Below are 21,833 nucleotides of genomic sequence, written 5' to 3'. Positions count from 1 at the left end.
GTGGTTGGGGCATAGACTTGAATTACTGTGATGTTGAATGGTTTGCCTTGGATTCGTACTGAGATCATTCTATCGTTTTTAAGATTGTATCCCAGTACTGCTTTTCCCACCCTTTTGTTGACTATGAGTGCTACTCCATTTCTTCTAAGGGATTCTTGCCCACAGTAGTAGATATGATGGTCACCTGAATTAAATTTGCCCATGCTTGTCCATTTTAGTTCACTGATTCCCAAGATGTCGATGTTCAATCTTGCCATCTCATGTTTGACCATCTCCAGCTTACCTTGATTCATTGACCTTACATTCCAGGTTCCTAAACAATATTGTTCTTTACAGCATCAGATTTTCTTTTCACCACCAGACACATCCACAGCTGAGTGTCCTTTCGGCTTTGGCCCAGCCGCTTCACTCTTTCTGGCGCTACTTGGAAATACCCTCTGCTCTTCCCCAGTAGTATAGTGGGCACCTTCTGACCTGAGGGGCTCATCTTCCGGCGTCATATCTTTTAGCCTTGTGATACGTTCCATGGGGTTTTCTTGGCAAGAATACTGGAGTGGGTTGCCATTTCCTTCTCCAGTGGACCACATTTTGTCAGAACTCTCTGCCATGACCTGTCCGTCTTGGGTGGCCCTGCACAGCATAGCTTATGGCTTCACTGAGTTACGCAAGCCCCTTCGCCAGTGTCCAATTAGATACTGGCCAATATGCTATGGAAAATGTCCCACATTTTTGAAAAGATGGTTAATTTCTTAGAGTTCAGATTCTGTGCATACCTTAACGTTCTGTTTGTTTTTTTGGTGTGTTAGCTGCATCAGAGGGTACACTGTTACAGAAGAAATAAATATGTTCTGCGAACATTTTCATTTTGTTTTTGGTTTGCCTCCTGCTTTTCATATACCAAACAAAACGTACAAATGCACAGACATGTTTTGGAAGAATCCCTTTTCATGAACATGTCAAATTTGCTCTCGCGGTTTCATTTAGCAATATGGTATTACAAAAGGGAAGTGATTTGAATTTAGAAAGCTGAAGGTAAAATCAGAAGTAAGCATGGTCGTTAGGGAATCATTTCAAAAAGTGGCAAACAAGTCTGATCAATGACATTCTGAAGGGGGTTGGACTCGATGGCCTTGTAGGCCCCTTCCAACCCTACTATTCTATGAATATGTTTTTAAAAGACTTTGCACATGAGTCCCACATTTGTATTTATTTACATCACTTGCAGACTCCTTTGAAAGTTAAGCAAAATGTTTTTGAAAGAAGCTAAACAGAGAAGATACCAACAGTCTCCATTTAATTTTTAAGAAATTTAAGTGGCGAGTTTACAATCTACCAGGATGTGGAAATTAGGTGAAAAAGATAGAGGGAGCTAGTAAAGAAATGGAAGAAGAGAGAGGACAACCCATTTAAAATTATTTGAGTTCATTATAAATCTGTGTAGAAAAAGCTTAAATTAGGGGAAGGAATTTTTTTAAATTTGTAATAAATCTGTTTGTCTAAGTGTGCTTCCAGATGATGCTTTTATTGTGCAATTACAATGACTCATTTGTAGGATTTTATGGGGGGTCCAAACATTGTTGCCTTCAACCTGTAGCCCTCCTATGTTTTCCAACCACTTCCATCTTTTTCCTTACCAGTAAAAAAATCTGTTAAGGAAGCCAGAATAGCTGCACAATGCCTTTTGATTATTTGTGGTAGGAGCCCTCCATCTGGAAGCACCCTTAGGACTTCTCTACATGAGACATCTATTGTGCAGTCATCATTCCCTACTCACAGTTGTTTACGGGTTCTTTAGATGACACCATGACCCTGCAATTCCACTTCTATATCTAACCAGCACTTTGAGGTGATTTTTTTTTAGAGCTGGGAAAGTGCGGTATTTAATTGTAAAAGCAAAAGGAACTGCAATTTCCTCTTGTGTATTTGTGCTATTCCGCTATACCACAGTGCGATCTAGAGGTTATGTAGCAGAAAAGTAGGAAATCAAACTCTCTTCTTGTGGTGCTCGGATCTCAATTCTGTGACTAAACCAAAAGTGGATACAACGGATTAACGGTCTCGTGTAGAAAAGCTCTTAATCTAGTGGAGACATCCAGTATCCAGCAACAGCAACAACCTGCATAGAGAAACACATTTCTGCATGTTGCTTAGCTATAGTCCATGCAAAACAGAAAGCTACACAGGGTGAGGAAGATTGCACCCAGCAATGGGGATAATAGGTTTTATCCAACCCTGGCCATCCACCAGCAGAATGTAAAGCTCTGGCGGAATAGTTTCCCCCTCCCCCCTGCAGCTCCCTCTGTGCCCTCCAAATCTGTTCTGGAGGGTTAGGGGGCCCACTGCAGCAGATCTGGGTAGTGTAAAGGGGATTGCAGGGATGAGAAGAACAACTGCAGTGGAGGCTGTAAATCCATTCCAGGCTAAGCTATCCAAGGTGCTGAATTCTATCCCCAAAATAGATTCAGCAATTCAGATCACTCCTGTAGAGTTCTGGCTGGTTCTGACTAAAACCCGAAATGCATTCACAGCCCCACCGAAATTGGAGCCACCAGCCTCCACCGGGAGCAAGGGAAAATCCCATTGCACAAGCTGATGTCTGGTCCCATGACAGATTTAAGCCAATGTCTGTGGAGTGGTCTGCACCGTTCCATTTGAACACTATCCAGAACCTGTTTGAAGCTGCTGTGTACTGAGTAGTGCACATATTTTTTTCCAGATCTCAAGGTTCCCTAGATCCCTATATGTTTAAGAGCCAAACTACATGTTATATTAAATGGGTAATGGGGTTATGTGATTAAGTTTAAAACTTTAAATAGCAGGGGGGGAGGGGTCTGGCCTGGGACCATGGCAAGATGTTTTTATCCCTGTGCTGTGGTCTACATGAAAATCCCCCCCCCCGCGCTATTTCCTTTGGGGGACGGGCAACTGTTGTCACAATTGTAGCATTGGGGTTAGTTGATCTATTAGTAGCATTACCATCTTGCCAATTAAAAATTGCCCTTGCACATTTTTTGGTGGACAATTTGTTGACGTTGCTGAGATGCTATCTGTTTGGTATTAGCTGTACAGCTGAATGGCAGAATACAGGTGATATATGCATTTAAACTTATGCCCCCCCCCCCCGCCGCAAAAGCTGATTATCTTCATTTTTTTAAAAAAATGGACAAATCATGCACACCATCCAACAATATTAATTGTAAAGTAGAATAAAATACACCTTGGTTTGATTAAGCAATGAATCCTTTAGTTTGCCTGATGTGTTTGGTCTGCAGCAATATCTAGCTAAACAAATGCTTTCAAAGTTGAATAAATAGCATGCACTTTTACATCTTGCCATAATCAAGTGGTAAAGAATGCAGGTTAATTGGAACCTGAAATCCTATGAATGTTGGGTTGCCAATTCTGCCTGACCATGCTGTGATGCGAGTCGTCTGACTCAGCAGAGAGCAGCTGTGAAGATTTTGTATACTATTGCAATGGATGGGGAAGGAAGATGGCTCAGTAGCATGCAGGCCAGTCAATATTCATCTCAAAAGTGATCATACAGAGGTAGAACTTGCTTAGGTAACCTGTATACAATTGTTGTGGCTCGTTGCTCTGCCTGATAAAAAAAAAAGCACCAGAGCTGCATTCTTGAATGATCCGGCTTGATTTTAATTCTGTGAGAAGTAAGAATGGTAGAAAATGAAGTTTATGATACAATATCTCTGCTTTCAGCTTTGGATTCTCATGTATGACTTGGCTTACAGATATTACTACATGTACAAGTAACAATGACAAAGATGTATTCATCTTCTTATTAAAAATAGCCATCTTGACCCTCAAAAGCATGCACTCTTATATCTCATTAGAATTTTATTACAAAGTACACAGATACATTGGATGTTGAATCTTTAAAAGGTGGAGTTGCCTGCAGAAGCTGCCTGACTTGTTGGACTGGATTTTCAAGTTGCAAACCTGACATTTGTTTCCAGGTCATCCATAAGGCTGGAGCATTCATATATACTTTCAAGATACAACCTTATTGTTTTCATTCAGCATAAATATGACATAGATTTTCAGACATTTTGTCTGATTTTCAGGGCTGTTCAGACAACATGCCAACCCACACTCAGTGGTTGAGTGTGGGTTGTTGCTGAACCATGGGTCGTTTATTGAACTGTGGGTTAGCATGTTGTCTGAACCCAGGCAGGCTGGGTGGCTTGTTAATCATGCAGTGTGGCTTATTTTTCTCAAACAAGCTACCTTGAGAACCCATGGTTTGTTGTGGGATTGTTCAGGATGGTTAACAAGCCATGCTGCATGGTTAAGAAGCGACCCTACCTGGGTTCAGACAACATGCTAACCCACAGTTCAACAAATGACCCATGGTTCAACAACAACCCACACTCAACCACTGAGTGTGGGTTAGCGTGTTGTCTGAACAGCTCCATAGAGTTTCACAATCAAAGGTAATAAATAAATGCCTTCCTAGTTTCTTAATCCAAACAAATTATGGGTTGGGTCCAGATTTAGGCACGTGCTACATTGCTGGCAGAAGTGGACTTCATTGCCCCCTTCTCCCCAAGGCTGTCCCTCCAGCCACCCCAAAATGCTATCCAGCGTATCAGGGGCCCCTGCTGAATGGAGTAGGCTCTGAGGGGGAAGCTGGGGATCCCCCAAAATTGTGTGGAGGCACCTTCTGTGAGTGGAGCTTTGCTCTCTGAAGATGCCTCCCCCTGATTTCCAGGGATCCCTTCTTCTCCCTCAGCCCACCAGGCACAGCCTATCCCATTCAGCTGGGTCCCTTGACCACCTTCTGAGTAGCATTTCTGTGAGGCTGAAGGGGCTACCATGGATAGAGAAGGTGGGGAGTCCACTTCCACCAGCCCCATTGCACAGACCCAAATCTGCAAGCAACCCTATAACTCAAATCGAGAGTAATAATTCAGGTGCATAGTTTTTGAAAGGTTTCTTTTAAAAACTTCTGAAATTACACTGCAGATCGCTAGCACAAAATCTTGTTATTTATGGAATGAGTACGGCCCAAAGATCATCTACTACTTCAACCACATTTCCACAAAGGCAGAATGATCTATTCAGTGGCCAAACTCTCCAGCCCTTGCTAAGCCCCCTAATCAATCCAGAATATATTGGGCCACACATCACATGTGCACACAAATAGGGTTGCCAGATCTCTGAGTTTCACCCAGAGTATTCTGATACAACCTTCTTTCCAGGATGTTAATTCACTGGGAGTCAGTCACAGCCAGGGGAAAGGGGTTTTTAGGTGTGCGAATGCGCAAGCCTGGTTCATACATAATGCTAACCTATGGTAAAGGTTGTTGAATTCCAGGTTGTTGTGATGTGTGAACCCAGCTGTGCTAACAAATCATGCTTTGTTAACCATTAACAACCCAGAAAGAGAACCCTTGGTTTGTTATTGGGTTGTGAACTCAGGGTCGTTTAAATCATGTGTTGTCATTACATGTGAACCCAGAACCATGGGTTGTTCATGGGTTGTTTTGCCAGGCTACAGAGGTGGCTGGCAAGAGCGGTCAAAAACCCAGCTGCTCTACATGCCAGTACTATAGCACCCAAAAGAATTTGGGATACAGGGAGGGGGCAGGCGAAATGCTGTGCAGTTTAAACAGACTGTGCTGGCACAAGATGTAATTATCCTGTTCTTCTAGCTGTTATTCACCACAGACAGGAAACTTAATGGGCACAATTTTTATGCCTGTACGTTTTCCCCGCTGTGGCTAAAAGCAGGTGTGTATGCATCTGGTTTGCATATGGGCTGTGGCTTGAGGGCAAAGAGTTAAGACGTCCCTCCCGCAATGCCGCTGTCAAGATCCAAATTGGGACCACCCATGGCTGCTTTTTAAGAAAGAAAAACATGGGAAGTTCCAGTCATGGAACTCCTATGTGATGGCTCGTTGGGCTAAGATTTTGGCCCAGTTGTAAATATACAGCATTGCATTTTTATCTGGATGGACAGCTAGTATTGGCTGGTTGCAACAATGGATTTGTGAGAACAAACGATAGCTGTCTGTACATCTTAGGAGATCAGGCAGCTTTTGCACCTAAGACTTTAGCAGAATAAAGCAGCAGCATTCATCACTAGGCCCTGCCTCACGTTTCAGGGTTTGGGGCTGCTGGAGGCCCTGAATATGGAGGTAGGTGCTTTTACAGCAACAACTCCAGGTGACAAATGTAAGAATGTCAATCTACAAAAAGTCATTCCCCCAAGCTTCCTTTCTGGGTCACTGATTAGTTTAAATTCCTTCCTGGTGCCAAATATGGCAGCCAGTCAGACACTGAACACGAGATGAACAAATTCACCAAATCATTTCCTAGATTTTTTTTTTTAAACTGTAGAATTGTCCATGACACCCATTATGCTGTCTGCCATTGATCAATTCCAAATACTCGTGAGAAAAGTGGTAGAAAGTCCCCTGGGGGTGGGGTGGGGGTGTGTGACCACCTTCGCTCCAAATTACCAAAACTGAGGCATTTGTATAGAAAATTGCCCCAATTCAGTCTTGAACACAGTAGGATTCTTTCTTCTCACAACTGCTCAATGGAGGCTGATGGTAACTAAATAGATTATTGTTTATATGCCCACAAATGAGTTTTCCACTGTATAGAATTCAAATAATTACTGTCCAGAACTCAAATAAGTAAAAGGCTGATTTAATGATACTTCATACAGTGGCAAATTAGGCTCCAAATGTGTAAAGCACATATGTATCTGTGCATTCACATTTTGAAAAGTCAGACTTTCACAGTACACTGCCAGGGCTGTTTCCTCACGGTATTTCAAACTACCTGTGTTATTAGCATGACCATGGAAATTAAGGACAAAGGTATTCTGTCATGAAGTGAGAATGGCAAGATGTGAGCCTGAAAAAGGCTCTCCGCTGGGGTGGTCCTGCCATTAAGCAGAGTGAGGCAGTTGTGCGGCAGTGGCAGCAGGTTTTGGAGAACAGAGCTGTGTGTATGCCACAAGGCCTGTCCTGCATCCCTTAATCTAGTCTATTGCTGTAAGGTGTAGAGGAGGATGTGTCCTGTGACACCAGTATTAAAGTAAGATTCAGCTGCCAGCCTAGCCAACTTTGGTAGGGCAACCCATGCCACCGCCCCCTCATCTTCTGCAGCCCCTGCTGTCCCCAACCTGACATGATGCTGAAAGGTGGAATATAAGTTCTATAAATAAATAAAAGAACAAACAAACAATGTACCCTAATATTTGCCATTTGCTGGAGTTGCAAATCTAGCCTTTTACAAATCAATATAGCTACATTCAAAATGTCATCTGTGGTTACAAAATTGCACCACTTTGCCCTCGTCCACGGGCGCATGCGGATCAGCACACCTGCCAGATTTTATTGAACTTTCTTTCCTCACTGCTGTAGAACAGAGCTTTGTGCATTTCCCGTGCACGCACATTTCTTTCTCTCAGAACTGTGAGAGTTAAAGAAGAATCTTAGTAAATGCTGAGTGTTTGCAATTGCATTTATATATTCTTTCGTCACCATTTTGGTCCAGTTTCAGAAAATAACACGGGGTGGTGGTGGTGGTGGTCTTGAAGTGTATCCTTAAATAACCAGGCTCCAGTATCCTTAACCAGCCAAATTGAGCTTCCCCTTAAAGAAATAAGCAGGAGAAATTTTGGAGCACCACAAGAAAAGCCAAAGGCTCTGATAATAAAGTCAGATGGGCAAGAAATGAGGCTGTGCAAGGCTTCTCTCTTTCAAAGAAAACCTCTAACCAATTACAAAATTTTGCATGGGAAACAAACCAGGAAGTAGAGCACAATGGCAGATCTTGGGATGCAGTGTAGGCGGCACTCTTTGAATGAATTAGACTGTGCAGAGCACTGCAGTTCTGACACATCCTATGTCATCAATCCCCAAATGAATGTGCATTAATGTCTGCAAAACTGCTTGGTCTAGAAATCGATTGCCATCATACTGCAACCATTGCTGACAATCTTTAACAGTGAAGAACCGAACAACTCTCTAATCTTACAGGCCTCCCCATAAAGGACACAATTGTAACAACAGCATAAATTAGCTCACTAGCTGTGGAGGATCTTGCACCAATGTCCTCTGAAACTCTGCTGGACATCTAATGACAAGGCTACAAAACTATCATTGTTTCTCATTTATTCTATAGGTTTGATGATATAAAAAATCTAGAACATATGGAATTAATGTTAATTTCCACAGAAAGGCCAAAGTATCTAGACTGTCTTAATGAACAATTATATTAATCATCATAATCTATTTTTACATTTGAAACGTGCAATATTGAGGTACGTCACACATTTGCAGAGGCTGTAAAACAGTATAATCGCAGATGAAAGTTAGTTTTCAATGAGAATTGTTCATGTTTGAAAAAGGACAGGACTTTGAAACAATGCAGTGTTGTATATTAAACTAAACCTACCTCTTTGCTTTCTTCCAAATCTGACTCACTGCTAAACTCCTCGGTGTTTAAATTTTCAAAATCCGATTCTCCAACAGCAATGGGCACGGTCACAGTTACACTTGGGTTGTTTATGAATGACATGTAATCACTTTCATCAATGATGTATTTTTCCACACTGCTGCCTACGCCACTGGTAGTTCCATTGCCATCTTTCAGATAGTTAAAGTCTTTGCCAATGTCTACTATAGTATGGTTAGAAATGCAGCTGTCTTTCTTGTTGTTTAGATCTTCAAGCGGCTTGATCTCATCCAGAGCTTTTTGTTTCCTCACAAAGGCCTTCTGGACAAATTCGTGTGCTTTCCTTTTCACGAAATCGGCTCCCTTCTGCATCCTTGCCACAGCAATCTGGAGGTTGTTCATTTCATTGTCATCATCTGTAGCAGCAAGATTGTCTGAACTGAAGGAGCTCAGCAGCAAGGCCAGAAACAGGTTCAAAACCTAGTAAGACAAAAGGAGGACAACAGGTTTCTTTATACAGTGGAAATAACTACTTTCGGAATGTTTCAGTGTAACAGTTTTGGTTCCTAATTACACTTTATGCCGTGCTTCCTAGTCTATCATCTATTTGGGACATAAGGGACATAGGAAGCCGCCTTATACCAAGTCAGACTATTGGTCCATCTAGCCCAGTATTGTCAACACTGACTGGCAGCAATGGCTCTCCAGGGTTTCACCTTCTCACTGCCGTTGTCACAAGCTGCTCTTTCTCATCGTTGCTACTGCTTGCTGGCTTGACAAGCAGAGGGCCAGTGAGCAGGCAGGCCGTAGCATCTACTGCTCCTCCTCCTCACCGCCACTGCTGTCTGGGCCAGAGCCAGAGACAGGTGAACAAGCACTATGCCGCGATGGAGGAGCAAGTCCAGCAGACTCTTGTTAGGGGACTCCTGCTGGGGTGTGGACCCTCGGCAGGTGACCCACCGTGCCTACCTTTAAAGCCGGCCCTATAATCAGTGTTCCCATTAATCTACTGAGTCAGATGTCTCTACCTCTACTGCCTAAGATTCCCTGCCTGAAAATATTATGGGCTGAACATGATCCTTCAGACTTGCAAAGAATGGATTCTACCACTGACTTAAAGCCACTGACTTTCTGGATGCAAAAACAGAGGTGAAGCTGACAAGCTTGAGTATAGACAAGCTCCCTCACTGTCCAGGGCTGGATCGACACTTACTGCCTTTTTTCGCTTCCAATGAGGTTTCACCGCCCGCCTTTCACACTCTGCAGTAGCCGCCTCGAATTGGAACTGGAATTTCCCACTTCCGTGCTCCCGCTTTCAATACCCTAATATCCCAGTATTTCCCTTTAATGTGCTCTGATTTTCTGCCTTCGCTACCATATCCAGCCATAGTCCCCTCCCCGCCTGTCCATATGTGGCAGTGTTTGTATTTCCCTCCTGTCCAGTCACAGCTCTCGACGGCCCCAGGTCTTCTTCTGGCTACCGATCGCATAGCTTCCTCAGCAGCCCCTGTTTCCTCAGCAACAAGCAAAGGGCTGGATGTGCGTGCGCTTGTCTGATCACAGAAGCTAAGCAGAGTCGGTCCCGGTCAGTGCTTGGATGGGAGACCGCCTGGGAACCAGGCTTCCTGCACTGAGCAGGGGGTTGTTGTATCCCTTCAAATGAGACTAAGTTTTACCCCCTCCTATCCCCCGCTCTGGATATTTTTTTTTTAAATTAAGGCATTATCCTCGCAGAATTGGGGCTTCTCCGTGAAGTTGCTTCACAACTTCGAAGCTCCGAAGATCATGCCTGAATTAGAAAAAAAAAAATCATGGAGAAGCCCCAATTCCGTGAGGATACCGCCTTAATTTTAAAAAATCCGGAACAGGGGATAGGAGGGGGTAAAACTTAGTTTCATTTGAAGGGATACAACAACCCCCTGCTCAATGCAGGAAGCCTGATTCCCAGGTGGTCGCCCATCCAACTATTGAACGGGGCCAACCCCGCTTAGCATCCGAGATCAGACAAGCGCACGCAGGAAAACAGCAGGAAAACAGCACAGTGCCCGAGTGTGAACCGAGCTTGTGCATTCGATGAAGCACTGCAACGGGGAAAATGGGTGAGTGTGAATAATCACGTTTTAATGCAAGAGCCTTTAACTCGACGGGACACCAAATTCATTGTGATGGCGGGCGCAATGTAGATCGGCCCCAGGTGAAACTAACAAGGGGTTTCAAACCAAAGCTTTAGAAATTCACTTCTATAGAAAGCTGGAAACCATGAAAGTGGGTAGGAAAGTTATCCATTTCACTGCTGCTCTTCACACCCTCTTTGCACATACATTTTCAAATTCGTGCAAAATGTTTTGCATCCAACTGCATCTAACCTTTTTCTGTGAATGGTATCTGTAATAGTTTCCGCATCTAGCTATTGATAATTTTATTCCCTGATGGAACTTAAATCAAATCAGATCAGTCACAAGCAGGGTCTAGGACACTTGACCACACCAGTGGAACTAAAATATTGTTATGGATTTGGAGTTGGTCTGAGTGAGCTTTCAGGAGCCCCTTACAGCCCAATGCCTATGATCGCAATGAGATTCAGGGCCCCTTCCAAATATGTAATTCTTAACTCTAAGATTTCTGTAAGTAGAGCTATTTGTGTGGGTGCTCTTAATGGACAGCTGACAGCTGGGAACATTCTGGAGATATGTTTCAATGGGAGCTAGGATGGCCCAAGAAGGCATTGGTGATGGATGGAGATGACTCATCTTTCTCCCCTTGCCTTGCCTTGCCTTGCCACTAGACAAATAGAAGCAGGAAGTCAGTCTGTGCTGGAACTTGATCGGAAGAGGAGGCTCTCTGCAGCAAATCCTATGGAATTATGGGTTCCCGTAGACATCTAATGGGGAGTAGTGATCTGTTAATGCTGTGGACTCTCATCTTATGCTCAATGTGTATATATGAATAAATAACACTTATATCATAGAGTTGGTATCTGCCTCCAATGACCTCAGAAGGAATGCTTACCCAGGATTCAATTTCCTTAGAAGAACTGAATCCTGGGTAAGCAGTGGAACCCCTGAAACATCTCACCACTCGGAAGTGGAGGGCACATGCTTAACAATATACATGTCCAAAAAAAAAGACCTGGTGGATTATCACAGCATCCCTTATTTGACTGTTTATTTCAGGATTTGTACTCAATAAACAGATCCACCAAGGGCAAGTTGTATCTGATATGAAGATATTTGACTGGCAAGTCTACCAATTGACTTAGCAGTCCAATCTAACTCATGAGTACCAGAAGAACTAGAGTCTTGTAAACTGGAAGAGCTCATTTTTCACATTTTCTTGGGATCAGCTCAGTGTCCATGATCTGGATGGTTCAGAGGTTTACAGTCCTCAGCCTTGAAGGGAAGGGCTGTGGCTGAGTGTTACAGTGCATCCGTTACATGCCAAAGGTCCCAGGTCTTAGCAATTCCAGGTAGGGCTCAGACCCTGAGACCCCATCTGAAACCCTGAAAAGCTGCTGTCAGTTCGTGTAGACCATATTGAGCAAATGGATCAGGGGTCTCACTTGGTGTAAGGCAGCTTCCTATAGTTCTCTTTGGGCATTATGCTTGAATGGGATGGACTAACATGGGTACATGGGACAGGGCCACACACCAGCCCAGCCCCCAATGTTCTTGCATGCTGACCCTACCCCCTTAGTCCCTGACCTCCCTGTGTTGAATGGGAGGTCGGCAGTGGGACTCATGTTCACTTGAATGCAAGTAGAACCCTTTGGGTGATTGCAAACTCTGATAAAGCAGGGTTCTTGGCCACATGGAGAGGTCTACTCGCATTTAAGCGAACGCAAATGGAAATCCTGTGCAAATCTCCCCTGATGTCACCATCAGGAGGGTGGAAACTGAGAGAGTTGGGCTGGCATGCGTGGCCACATCCTTCATACCCACATTAATTCATCCTATTGAGGTATAATTCCTCAATACAGCTTCTGTACCTGTGTTGAAAAGGGAAGGACTTGATACGTACAATGGAAACATCTCTGTAAACAAACTCCTTCTCACAAAGGAAAATATGAAACCGCTGTGCACCCAGGGGTTGGACCACAGTCTACGTGTGCTCTTTCAGAGAGGTATATGTGGCAGGAGGGATATGTAGAGTCTAGGAGGTAAGTAAAACCACCCTCTGTCCTTTGGGGAGACTCTCCAATGACCTGACCACATTAAGGGGAAAAAGGCATAGACAGACTTAAGTCCCATTCATTATGAAACCTGTTGAGCAGCACCAGCACAAAAGTGAAAGAACACAACCTAATGTTTGATTTGTAAACAAAATATGTTTAACTTTGGTTTGTTACATTTGTTGGGTGTGTGTTTTTTATCATGTTTGACTTTCTATTATATGCAAATGATTAAAAAATGTTTAAAAGTTGTAGAAAAATCAAATTGTCATGCACTACAAGACTTAGAATATGCATTTGTTGGATACATACCACTAGATTTCCAATTACCATGACCATCATGAAGACAGTAAGGCACATTGTTTGTCCAGCAACCTCCATGCAGTCCCACATAGTCTCTATCCATTCTCCACAAAGTACTCGAAAGACGATCAAGAAAGAATGGAAAAAGTCATTCATGTGCCATCGTGGAAGTTCACAGTCATTAGAGATCTTGCAGACGCATTCCTTGTAGCTTTTGCCAAATAACTGCATTCCAACCACAGCAAAAATGAAGACAATGATGGCCAAGACCAAGGTCAAATTTCCCAAGGCACCCACTGAGTTGCCAATAATCTTTATCAACATGTTTAACGTTGGCCAAGATTTTGCCAATTTGAAAACTCGAAGCTGAAAAATAAAAGTGCACAGGCATCAGTTCATTACCTTTGCATTTTAATTAACAAAAGAGTTACCTTCTGCAGAAAGTTTGCTGCTAAATGTTGATGTTGGATTTCCATATCCATTCTGGACTCCTTATGTGGTGAAGTGCAACATAAAGCTGGGGCGGGCAGAAAGTAGATCTCCAGATGTTTTGGACTTCAGATCCCAGAAGCCCCTGCCAACATGACCAATGGTCAGGAATCCTGGGAGTTCCAAAACTTCCTGAGATATACTTTCTGCCCACCCTGATGTATAGCAGATATGTATATTGATGGCTTGAATGATTACCAGCTTTAGACTGCAGTCTTATGCACACTTACATTGGAGAAAGCCCCACTGAACTTCCAGATAAATATGCATTAGTATTACATTACAACCTGTTAATTCATGCATGAACATTAGATGTTTATCTTTAGATAAAATTAAGACATGAGTAGTAAAATATACAGCATGTACAGTCATAATCTGAAACTTCTGAAGCCTTTATTCATATTTACCAATCTGAAGGATCTTAGGACAGACAGTCCTTCCACATTGGCAAGACCCAGCTCCATCAAACTCAGGCTGACAATGATGCCATCAAAAATATTCCAGCCTTCTTGGAAATAATAATAAGGATCCATGGCTATTATCTTAAGGAACATTTCTGCTGTGAAGATGCCAGTAAACACCTACACACAAAAATATGATTTGTCATCAGACTCAAATAACAATGACCACATTCATCAAAATGTGTGTTGAGCAGGACAAAAGAAGGGCAGATTCTCTTTCTGTCTCTCCTGCCTTGGGTTCCTTGCAAGAGGAAAAAAGGCAGGATATAAATGTAATAAATAAATAATAAATAGAAAGAAATCTATTGATTGTGACCCTGAGAGGTTTTATTGCAGTACATAGTCTACCTAGCACTTTTTAACATGCATTTCACACTAGGTGAAAGAGGTTGCATGACTCTCAGTCTCATACACCTTCCTTTTAAGGCTAAGACAGACATTACTTTAAATGTGTGTCGAGCAGCTATGTCTCTTCATTTATTTAATTATTTTACTCTAAAGTAGGCACAGTAGGCTGATCTGGATTGTGATCCTAGCATTGGGGGGGGGGGGTTAAGGTCCAGATCAGCCCCCTTGTGCTTACTCTAGAGTAAAAATGAAAAGAAGGCATTGTCACTAGACACTAATTTAAAGTAACATCTGTTTTGGCACGTAGGAACATAGGAAGCTGCCTCATATCAGGTCAGAGCCTTCTGTCCAGGTGATCCAGCATTGTCTACTCAAAATTTCTACGGATGTTTCAGCTGAGCAAAACGCTTCAAAATTCACCCTGCATTCTGCTTTACTGAAAATTCAGTGACAACTCTACCACAGACTGCCCCATGGATGTGGTAAGTTAAGGCCTGGACTGAGTTGCTCACAGAGCTGCTGACCAGGGCCGAGGTCAAAGGTAGGCGTGGTCGGGCACCTGCCAAGGGCCCATGCCCCAGCAGGATTCCCCTGGCAAGAGTCCCCTGGATTTGCCCCTACTCTTTGCCACTGCAACCTGCTTGTTCACCTGCCTCTTGTTCTGGTGCAGACAATGGTGGTGGTGTGAAGGAGATGCCATCGCCTACTTGCTCACTGCCTGTCAAGAAAGCAAGCGGTAGCAATGGGGAGAAAGATGATGAAGAGCAAGAGCAGCTGGGGACAATGCTGGTGAGAAGGTGGCCTCACAGAGGGAGGGGCACCATTGAGGGTATCTTGCCCAAAGGCCCCCCAGAATTGGGAGCCACCACTGCTGCTGACATTACAGTTATTGCCACCTTTGCTTCTTGCCTTCTCCCCATCATAACAACAGCTTTGCCCTTTCTCTCTCTGCTCCCACCCCGTCCCATCTAATATGGAAAGCTAGCTCTCTGGACAGAGACGATAGGACCTCTACATTCTGTGCACACCCATCAAGGGCTCTATGGCAGTTAAATATTCATTGGTGAACTTAGTACTAAGGGCGGCAGCATGAATTGGGAGATGGGCTCTGTTGGCACTATGTCTCCTGTCCTGAGCTACACGTTTTTAAAAAAACAAGGCTGGACAGGTGTATGAGGAATGTACACCTCCCCTGGTTACATCTTGGGGCTCCTCATCGAATCACACACCCCTATGGTGGGTTAGATTGAGACGAAGGGAACAATCCTAGCCTCCACTGATGGGCACCTTGGCGGGGTGGTGGTGGATAGAGTGGGAGTACTGCCTCATGGGCAGAGAGGAGCATCACTGGCAGGATGGCATGTTTACCATAGAGGTCACTGGCAGGATGGCATGTTTACCATAGAGGTCCCTGCTAAGCTCCATCTCCCACTGATGATATTTTTGCTGCTGGTAGGCAGAACAGGGTGTTCCAGGAGTGGCCCTGTTTCCTTCAGATCCAAAGTCCTCTTTCTTCCCTGGCACATGCCTGGATTGGACTCCAAACCTACATCGGCCTTGAGCCGGTGTAGATATTTTCTCTCCCCTTGGATTCGATGGGAGGTAAAATAAATAAATAACAGGAAGGACAAGAAGCAGGAAGTTCCTTCCTGGAACAGGAAGGACAAGAAACACCCTCTCCCAGGATGTTGTGAGCCAGCTGGCTTCTGGATGCTGTGGTGGAACCATGACAGATCTCCCTCTCCACCTTGGTACATAAGATTGCTCTGGCTGTAGATTGCACTTAGTTTCTATTGAAATCAATGGGATTTAAGTCATGTCTAACTTTTCACACTGATTTCAATAGGACATGAGTCTGACTAACTTAATCTGGATCCAGCCTAGAAAGTCTAAGCAATTCAGTAATTCTTTCAGTAAATATAACTATTTGCTTTACTTTATATAGGACATTGCAACAGACTTACCAATCAGTGGAATTTAAGTCATGTCTAACTTTTCACACTGATTTCAATAGGACACAAGTCTGACTAACTCAATCTGGATCCAGCCTAGAAATTCTAAGCAATTCAGTAATTCTTTCAGTAAATATAACTATTTGCTTTCTGTTATATAGGACATTGCGACAGACTTACCAAGTTTCCAACGGACAGCACATTATTGAACTGAGGTGTCATTGGATAATGTTCCATGGCCATAAACAGCGTGTTCAAAACAATGCAGATGGTGATAGCAAGGTCGACAAATGGATCCATCACAATCAAATTAACAATATGCTTGATTTTTAACCATGGAGGCCAGCAATCCCAGATTAAGCACATGTTAGCAAATTTATACCAGCACGGAGGGCATTTCTGTCTGGATTCCTCAAGTTCTAGAAAGGGGGCGGGGGGAGAATAGATTTTAAAAAACCACTTAAAAAGCAATCTACTGTATTCATCCAACAAATATTTATGTCCTAGATTAACCTCTCCCCCCCCCCAGTGTATGTGTTATGTGATATATTAAAGTGCTAAGCATCCTGTGAGCCCAGTTTAAGTACTCAACTAAATTTTAAAGGAAAATACAAATTTATTAGAAAACTGTAGGCCCTGGAATTCTGATTTATGGTCACATTGCACAGTAGACAACTACTTGAGTTTTTAAGCCATTCAGACCTTAAGGAGTTCCTAAACTGAATTTTGATCACTGTGTCCTCAGCCGTCACTACCTGGACCAGGTTTCTCTATATGCAGTTGTTTCTTCCCAAAGCAGCATATGACTTTGCTGTAGAATCTAGTTTTGAATACATCAGTTTGTCAGGGTTTTGCAAAATATTTGTATATTCAGACATTGGAATCTAAAAGGGTAATGTACCAACTGTACCAATGAACTGTTCCATTGCTTCTGGGACATGACAGTGAACATTCATGATTTAGAATCCCTCTGGCACAAGATCAAGATTCATGCATGCATATGGAACTTTAGTGTTCTGATTCAGTAGCTCCCTCCAACCATATTTTAAACTCTCTCCAACTGAAAAAGCCGCTTGCAGTTCTGTGGGGACAGAGGAAGAGGAGGGGCTTCTGAATTCCGCCTTCCCCCAAGTACACATATGCACACACCAAGGGCTTGTTGCAATTGGCACCTGAGGATTGAGAGAAGACCTGCATTCAGGTATGCCGACAAATGATGGTTTGTAAAGCCAAGTCATAACTTGGTGTTATGTTTTCCAGCTTACAAAATGCTTTGCAAGGGGTTGCCAAACCAGTACATCAAGCCATGGTTTGAAGCTGGTTTGTAAGCCCCAGTTTCTGCTAACCCTGGTTTACTGTCTGAATTCACAAGTCACAGATAATTGAGATGGACAAACTCCAGTTAGGGCCATTGCTCCACCTCAAGAGGCTGCTGCATCACAGAGATGGGAGTAAACTGGTGGAAAATGAAAGCAGACAAGCAGCTCTGTAGCACTGTTTGCCTCCTCTGTGTCTGGAAGCTCAAACCATGATGAGGGTTCTTCACTATGGTTAGAATAAACCATGGGGTAGTACCCACTGCTGTATTCTGCTAGCTCTAATGATGTTGCACCAGCACTGGTTTCTTCTAGCACAACAGGAAGAGCAAGTCATAGGGTGGGCGGCCGCTCCAGAGAGCTAACACCAGCCCAACCAGTACTCAGGAGAGCATCTGGCATGGCTCTCCAAATAGCCCACCCAGCCCAAATGCCTCCCTCTGAGAGGTCTTTATAAGTGTACATACCTTCCATTGTGTTGGTAAGTATGCTGGCTATGCTCATTGCTCTTTGCCTTGCAGTAGGTTCAGACAGAAAATCCATAGACATATGGTAAGAACTTGAGCGCCTTTTTCTTAATTCTGTTTCTGTAGTGGTGCCCTGGAAAAAAATGACATGAATGTAAAAAGTCATCATATCTTTGATTTCATAAAAATAGTCAGCAAACACCACAAATTGTTAAAAGAACTAAAGATGAAGATGTCCAAATCTCCTTTAGAAATTAAGTCATAATTATACATAATTAAGTGAAGAAGTCCCATCGATAATTAGGCTTGAGCAATAAATCCCCAACATCTGTAAAAATAGGGGTTCAGCCCAAGGGATGGGGAAGAAATTCATTCAGTGTGAACTTACCTAATGAACTTACCTAATGAACCAAAATGAACTTACCACTTTCAAACCAATATGCAAACTAAAACCCAATTATCCTTCTCCAAATTTTGCAACAGAGTTTTCCAATCACAAAATGCATACAAAAATACGTACAAATATTTTTGTAAGGAAAGTGCACACAAAACGCATACGTTCATGAAAATAATGTTCAAAAATGCATTACCTTGGGGAAAGTACTTGCAACAAACGTGTATATTAGGAAAAATTACATACACATTTTCATGAAAACCTTTTTTCAAAATTCCAAAATTTTGGGATTTGGGAAATTTGGGACAAACCAAACTCAAGATTGGAAAATTTAGGGATGGCGGAGAATTCCGCCATGGATTTCAGTGAGGCCAAATGCACTGGCATTCGGCCCCCCAAAATCCGTGGCGGAACGGCCTGATGCCCCCCGCCCCCCCGCGGATCCCCCCCAGGACGAGACTTACCTGGGGCGGATGTTCCGGACGGCAGCAGCTCCAGCAGCGGCTTCAGCGGCGGTGGCGGTGGCGGCTGGTCTTCCAACTGGCTGCCGCCACCGCCATTTGCAGTCTGGTCTTTTGTTTTTTTTTACATAGACGTGATAGGCTACGTAAATATTTATGTAGCCTATCATGTCTGGGTTAAAAAAAAAAAAAACGTGTATGCAAATGGCGGCGGCTACAGCGGCCGCCATTTGTGTTCCTTATTTTTCGTCGTCTTAGTCTACGTAAATATTTACGTAGACTATTATAGCGAAAATAAAGGGGAACGCAAGCAGCATAGTGGGTGCTATTTGCGTTCCTTTTTGATTTGCCATTTTAGCCTATGTAAATATTTATATTTATAAATAAGGAACGCAAGTGACGGCCACCATAGGCGCCGCCATTTGTGTACACGTGTTGTTTTTTTTTAACTCAGTCGTGATAGGCTACGTAAGTCTTTACGTAGCCTATCACGGTTTAATGCAGGGATGCAAATGGCGGCGGCTATGGCAGCCGCCATTTGCATCCCTGCTACCCAGCGGCCAGATGTCTGGCTGCCGGTGGAGCCGGCCGGCGGCTCCGCGGAATCCCTGCGGAGTGGAGCCGGCCGGGCAGGACTCCGGGGGTAGGGACGGAGCGCCTCCCTACCCACCGCGAAGCAGATCCGTGAAACGGTAAGTAACTTTCTTACATCCCTAGGAAAACTGAGAAACCAAACTTGACAGATTTGTCCATCCTTACTCAGCGTCTGCTGGCTCAACCCTTCCTATGAATGGTGCCCCAGGACATGAAGAGTCAGAAGCTTGACATATGTTGAAGCATTCATAATTGGTGGTTATGGGAATGGGCTAAGAGCAACCAATGAATTTCCACCCCTGAAGCTAGGCAGTTCTTGACCTGGCTAGCATTGAAATGAGAAGCCCTGTTCAGGCATTTGCTTCAACGTGTGAGGGCTTAAAGGGTGTACTGGGACAAGGCCAGGCATTCTGACCTCAACCCTACATCTTTGGGCATGCTGTCCCCCTCAGTACAGTCCTTGCCTTGTTGAACTGGTGAGGTCTGAACTGGAGTTCTATTCACATTCACATTCACTTGAATGCAAGTAGAACTCTCAGCACAGTCATGGATCCTGCCTTATCAGGAAACCTGATTGCACAAAGAGTTCTCAGGGGTCGGCCAGCCTACACAGCCCCATCCCAGTATACACTTTAAGGCCTCAGGGAATTCAAATAAACACCTGAATAGGGCTAGAGACTATTTATAAATTTCGACTATACCATTCAGAATTCATTGAAAGTAGGGTGGGATTCAAATGTAGTAAACAAATGATAGGATACCACCTGAACACCTCTTTCAAGTTGTTCACCACATAGAGAAAAGTAGGTGACTCTAATGGTGGCCCCTAATCTGTCCTATCACCAGTCAGTAATGGAACATGGCAGGGTTTTCTGATCAACCATCAATGGAAAGTCCCGCTTGTAGACTTGAACGGCAAATCTCATTGGACAGACGTGGGGACAGTGCCATTGAAGTTCAGGGTGAATAATGTTGTATTTGTCATATCCATAAGCTATATCTATAAGAGTTTGTTGACCCTGGGCTGGGAAGATCTGTTTAAATCCCTGCCCACCTGTGAAGTAAGGAGATGGACTTCATTCCCTTCTGTAAAAGAGTGCTAGAAGTGGTCTTCAGCTGCCATTACTTGAGAATTTTTCCGTTTGCTGATTTGCCACAAGGAGGAGGAAGAGGAGGAGGATTTAATAGATTTATAGCCCATGTTTCAGATAACCCCCCTCACAAAATGGATTACAAAGTGGATGATGTTGTCATGTGTTTAAGATGGGGAGTGATGGGGTATGGAAAGCTTCACCAAAGAAGGTCATACTAGGGCTTTTCCATTTATATCCTCCCTAGTGTGCCATACGATTAAAAGGTGTCCCCAACCAGTCGTGTCCGACTCTAAGGTGTGGTGCTCATCCCCGTTTCTAAGCCGAAGAGCCAGCGCTGTCCGAAGACGCTTCCGTGGTCATGCGGCCGGCATGACTGAACACCGAGGTGCACGGAACGCTGTTACCTTTCCTGCCGAGGCGGTACCTATTTATCTACTTGCAATTTCTTGCTTTTGAACTGCTAGGTTGGCAGGAGCTGGGACTGAAGACGGGAGCTCACTCCGACACGCGGCACTTGGGTCTTGAACTGCTGTCCTGCCGACCTTCCAGTCTGCAGTTCAGCATCTTAACCACTAAGCCACCGCGGCCCCTGCCATACGATTAGGTCATCCAATTAAAGAAATTAGAGATGATGAAACCTAGGGATTTGGATCAATCAAATCTGCATACATTTGCATGTGAATAAACAATTATTCTGAAGAAAAAAAAAAGCATGGTCTCATTGTTTTTAGATAATGCTTATGCAAGTTGTAATGTGGCTGTATAATGCCCCTCCCCTATTTTTGCCATCCCATTTGCAAGAGGCAAAAATGGGAGAGGTTTTTTTCAAGGGGAGGGAAATTTGCGGTATGTAATGAAAGTAACTGGCCAGTATCAGTGGTGCTTCTGGCAGTTGGCATCCAGCAACCACCCTCTTCTTCTTTTTTTTGACTTGAAGCACCCAGATTGAACTCTGTGATGTCATAGCATTGCTGTGACAGAGACTTTTGGGTTAAAAACATGGCACCCTCCTCCTCTGTGTTGGAGGCCTAAAATCTCCCTTTGGAACAATTCTGTATCATCCCATAGCATTGTTCCAGGTGCTCCTGGCTTGTTTTTTTTTTTTTTTCAAAGGTGGCTGCTGCACTGGAAGGAACACCAGTGGAAATATTGATGCTCACTGGTAATTCCATGCTCCACTCCAAATTTTGCCCTGGGAGGGTTCAGGCCCCCTTTTGTCCTTGGAAATTTTTATCAAATCAAATTATTTTCATTGATTAATCTATCCAATTTTTTGACAAATTATTGCAGTGCTACTTATGATACACACTACTATTGTCATTTGCCAATAAGACCTTAGGGCTGAGCCAAGTT

The 21,833-nt window shown here is 43.6% G+C and overlaps 1 protein-coding gene across 1 annotated transcript in view; it reads right to left on the bottom strand.

Annotated features, from left to right (window-relative positions):
* The window catches only part of LOC146358471 (sodium channel protein type 2 subunit alpha-like), a 124,857-nt gene that overhangs the window by 37,470 nt on the left and 65,554 nt on the right, over positions 1–21,833 (bottom strand). The window contains 5 exon segments of the mRNA XM_084811886.1: positions 8,434–8,913; positions 12,914–13,270; positions 13,801–13,974; positions 16,335–16,573; positions 17,938–18,070. Coding sequence (XP_084668012.1) covers positions 8,434–8,913; positions 12,914–13,270; positions 13,801–13,974; positions 16,335–16,573; positions 17,938–18,070 — 1,383 coding nt within the window.

The sequence above is a fragment of the Heloderma suspectum genome, chromosome 1 (assembly GCF_057233095.1).
Source record: "Heloderma suspectum isolate Gila_16-S chromosome 1, 16-S_ref, whole genome shotgun sequence".
Lineage (NCBI taxonomy): Eukaryota > Metazoa > Chordata > Lepidosauria > Squamata > Helodermatidae > Heloderma > Heloderma suspectum.
This window is presented reverse-complemented; position numbering and strand designations above follow the sequence as displayed.